Below are 4,817 nucleotides of genomic sequence, written 5' to 3'. Positions count from 1 at the left end.
GTCTGCGGCCCCAAAAGGGTGCTGCCTCAGAGGCTCTGTGGCTCCCGCCTGTCCCAGAGGCTGTCTGCCTCTGTGGTCCTCACTCTCACCTGTCGATATATTGTTTTAAAATATCATATAGTTAATATATTTGGAGTTACTTAAAATTTATATTGAGAAAAACTTATGTATTTTCAGTATTGCTGTAAACAAACATCTACATAAGACTGTTCAATTGATTGTTGTTTTATATCAAACAACTTATAATACTCATTTTTATTGTTACAATATTTTATAAATCTTAAAGAATATGATAAAAAATGAAAGGTATTACAGATTTTGAAGGGGGTTCTCTTTGGGAGAAGTTGGGGTACAAAAGGAAAAGAAGAATGTGATATAAGTCTATTTACTCAAAATATGTTTTTAAATGTTAACAAATTCGGATAAATTGAAATTATGTATCTTCTCTCATCATAATGCAATAAAACTTAAAGAAAAGAAAGAGAAATACAATTGCAAACTCAAGTTCTAGCATTATTGAAGTAAATGATGGAATGTTTCAATGAAAAAAAATTCCAAATGAACATCATACCACAAATGCAAAATTCTATGAAACTTCATTTTGTGCACAAAATTACCTTCAGGTTTTTGGTGTAAAGTTCATGTGAAATGTACGTAATTTTTGTGTTTAGACCCAAGAAAAGTCTTATGTTACATATGTAAATATTCCAAAATCTGGAAAAAAACCCATAAAATTAGATACTTATAGATCCAAGCATTTCTATAATGGGAAAAGTATAATGGTACTAAGTATAGAATTCTAGGGATCATTTGAACAGAGGTGATTAACATTTGTTTATTATTTGTTATTATAAAGTGGTGATGTATTATTACTTCAAAGTAAAGTAATTTGTTTATTTCTTATGAAATGATAAATCAGCACAAAGAGCTTTGTGAGAGCTGAGCATGATCAGAGAGTGCAGAAATGGCAGCTGCTGTAGTTTCCTATCTTCACCTATAGTCTCAGGCTGGAACTTTGGTTGCCAGTGAAGCACTGCTCAGAGATGAGGCCTCTGAGGAGTGAACTTCCACTCTGTCAGTTCTGTTTCTTGCTTGCCCGGTATAAAATAAAAGACCCTTTTAGGTACAAAACCTTTAACTCTTCCATTGGGGACTCTGCTCAGTCCAATGGTTTTCTGCAAGCATCTGCCTCTGTATTTGTCAGGCTCTGGCAGAACCTCTCAGGAGACTGTCAGATATCAGGCTCCTGTCAGCAAGCACTTATGGTCATCTGCAATACTGTCTAGGTTTGGTGACTGTATATGGGATGGATCCCCAGGTGGGGCAGTTTCTGGATGGCTTTTCCTTCAGTCTCTGTGCTCTACACTTTGTCTCTGTATTTCCTCCTGTGAATATTTAGTTCCCCCTTGTAAGAAGGGCTGAAATATCCACATATTGGTCTTTCTTCTTCTTGAACTTCATGTGATGTCTGAATTTTATCTTGTGTATTCTAAGGTTTTGGGCTAATATCCACTTATCAGTGAGTGCATAGCACATGTGTTATTTTGTGACTGGGTTACCTCACTCAGGATGATATTCTCTAGTTCCATTCATTGGCCTAAGAATTTCATAAATTCATTCTTTTTAATAGCTGAGTAGTACTCCATTGTGTAAATGTACCACATTTTCTGTATCCATTCGTCTGTTGAAGGACATCTGTGTCATTTCCAACTTCTTGTTATTATAAATAAGGGTACTCTAATTCAGTTTCCAATATTTTGTTAACACAAAAAGTAAGACAACAGAATAAACATCTTCATTACAGGTAGAAAAGAACTGAAAAATATTCAGCAATTTGGTTTTCTTTTCTGTTTTTGATGCTTGTAAAGAACTTTTGAATCTTGCATTGATGTCTCTGTTTCTTTGGCTAATTGTTTTGTGAAGAGTCAACTGATAGTTCTTCAACCTTCCTAATGCTGCAACCCTTTAATACAGTTTCTCATGCTTGGTGACCCCCAATTGTAAAATCATTTTATTACTACCTCACAGCTGTAATTTTGCTACTGTTATGAATCTTAATGTAAATATGTAGAATATCATATAGAATGCCTATATGACCCCAGGTTAAGAACTACTGATACAGAGCCACTTCAATTGTTCAGTTAGAATCTTTTTAAGACTCTCAGTATGTAGATCAGGCTAGGCTTGAATTCCCAGAAATCTACCTGGCTCTTCTACCCTAATGCTGAGGGTAGAAATTTTATGAAAGTTGTATTCCAGTTTGCCCTGCTTGTTGGTTTTTTTTTCTTCCCCCTACTCTATACTTTATAAGTCTTGTCTATGATTTTTATTACAGATTTTACAGAGTCATTGACTTCTTCAACACAAAAAAAGAAAGCCAATTATAGTCAATCATCAAGCAAAAAGGTAAGTCAGACAGGATGTAGGTTGGGTGCCTTAATGAGTGGTGTTCTTAGGTACATTTTAGTTGTCTTAAAGAGAATCTTATGCTTCTGTTGAGTTTCTCAAATTTGGAGGTATTATAAAATTTTGGTTTGATATTTCTAGTATTTGAAATTGGGAATTACAATTACAAAATTATAACAATCCTTTTCTTCTAAACTAATTCATAGAGTTTTAGGAAAATGGGCAGCTTTAAAGTTCCTGATCAGAATAACAAGTTTAGTGTTTTCTAAAGACTGATGGGACAGGCTGCTGTCCACAACAACGATTTTTGGTTGATTATGTGCCTTAAAAGGATAGGTTGATTTGTTATCTAGATGTTGTTATCTAGATGTAGTAAATTTTAACTAGAATATTTTTTTCCTAGTACTATGTGTGAACCCAGGGCCTTGCACATGCCAAACAGAGCTGGGGTCACTGAGCCACACTCCTACTTAGAAAGTTTTGGAAGCTAGTATTCCAAAACATACTATTTGGAAACAGTACTAATTAGAAAGATCATATAATTCTAGATGCAGAGTTTATTAACAACTGATAGAGTACAGTGGTGGCTCACGCCTTTAATCCCACTTGGGAGGCAGAGGCAGACGGATTTCTGAGTTCGAGACCAGCCAGGTCTACAGAGTGAGTTCCAGGACAGCCAGGGATACACAGAGAAACCCTGTCTCGAAACAAACAAACAAACAAACAAACAAACAAACAGACAAAGCTGGGCGTGGTGTCACATGCCTTTAATCCCAGCACTCGGGAGGCAGAGGCAGGCGGATTTCTGACTTTGAGGCCAACCTGGTCTACAAAATGAGTTCCAGGACAGCCAGGGCTATACAGAGAAACCCTGTCTCGAAAAAAAAAAAAAAAAAAAAAATAAAAACTGATAAGCGAACAGTGTTCTACTCTAAGGTGACTTAGAATTTAGGTGTACTGCCGGTGCTGACCTTGAGTTCGCCATCCTGCTTGCTGGTCTGTAGTTGTATAGCTAACATTTGCTTTTAATGAATGTAGTCAGTCATATCTTTCAGAATTTGAGAGACCTTTTATAATATGAGAAATTACATTGACCTTTGAAAGTTAAAACCAACTTTAAATTTCCTGGGAACTTGCCTTGTTCACTAAATTCTTAAAAAAAATAAGTTTGTACTATGACAGCTTTATACATGTATATATTGAATTGACTTCTTTGTTCAAATTTACTTTCATATTTCAGATGTTTGCATCTGAACATGTTCACTACTTTTTGAGATTCCTTTTCTAGGTAGAATGAAATATGTTGTAGTAGTCCAGCAACATCCTACTGTGACAGTTATGTTAAACATAATATAAACGAATTCTAGTTTAGAGCTTTGAGGATAAAGAAGACAGGTTTAATGATAGACAGTCTGCAGCTAATTCTCTTCATTCCTTAGGGGTGGGGAAAGTGTTGTACATGCTTCCTGACTTAGGGAGGTTTTCCTCTCTAGCCAGTAGATACGGGCATTAGTCTTCTAGTTAACTGAGAGAAGTGCTTCTCCTCAGGCTTGGAAGGTTCTTTTTCTGGCCGAAGTATGTGTGTGTGTGTGTGTGTGTGTATGAATATGAATGTGTGTGTGCATGTATGTGTGTGTGCATGTATGTGTGTATGTATTTCATTATTAATTAACTTGAGACAATGGCTCTCTTGAGCTTGAACTCATGAGCCTCTTGCCTCAGTCTCCAGAGTGCTGGGATTACAGTATACTATTATGTTTGGCTTAAAAAAGAATTCTGAGACAGGGTCTCATGTAGTTTAGGCTGACTTTGAACTTGCTGTGTAGCCACGGATGATCTTGAACTCCTGATCCTTCTCCCTCGATTTCCTGAGTGTTGTGAGTATAGTTGTACCCTACCATGCCTGACTTAAATGTACATTTTCATGAGTTGTTATAGCGTGATCAAGAAAAGATACAGAATATGAAAGGCTAAGATTTTATGCATAGGTTGTTATGGTGGACATTTGAGGGTTTTGGTCATTTTCAAATTTATTCACAAAAGTTGGTAATATCTCCCTAAAGTGTTTCTAATCCTTTCAGGATCCATAATAGTGTCCTCTTTTCCATTTTTTTTTTTTTTGGATTTTCGAGACAGTGTCTTTCTGTGTAGTCCTGGCTGTCTGGGAACTCACTCTGTAGACCAGGCTAGCTTCAAACTCAGAAATCCGCCTGCCTCTGCCTCCCAAGTGCTGGGATTAAAGGCGTGCGCCACCACAGCCTGGCCTCCTTTTCCATTCTTGACAATGGGTATTTCTGCTTTAGCATCTTCCTTCATCAGTGTGGCAGGACTACCAAGTCTGCTGTGTTTTTATTTTTTTTATTTTTTTTTATTTTTATTACATATTTTCCTCAATTACATTTCCAATGCTA

The 4,817-nt window shown here is 36.4% G+C and overlaps 1 protein-coding gene across 1 annotated transcript in view; it reads left to right on the top strand.

Moving 5' to 3' along the window:
- The window catches only part of Cenpc (centromere protein C), a 56,521-nt gene that overhangs the window by 4,108 nt on the left and 47,596 nt on the right, over positions 1-4,817 (top strand). The window contains exon 2 of the mRNA XM_029477789.1: positions 2,336-2,406. Coding sequence (XP_029333649.1) covers positions 2,336-2,406 — 71 coding nt within the window. The remainder of the gene's footprint in view (positions 1-2,335; positions 2,407-4,817) is intronic.

The sequence above is a fragment of the Mus caroli genome, chromosome 5 (assembly GCF_900094665.2).
Source record: "Mus caroli chromosome 5, CAROLI_EIJ_v1.1, whole genome shotgun sequence".
Classification (NCBI taxonomy): Eukaryota; Metazoa; Chordata; class Mammalia; order Rodentia; family Muridae; genus Mus; species Mus caroli.
Note: the sequence above shows the minus strand (reverse complement) of the source record. Positions and strands in the feature narration are given on the sequence as shown.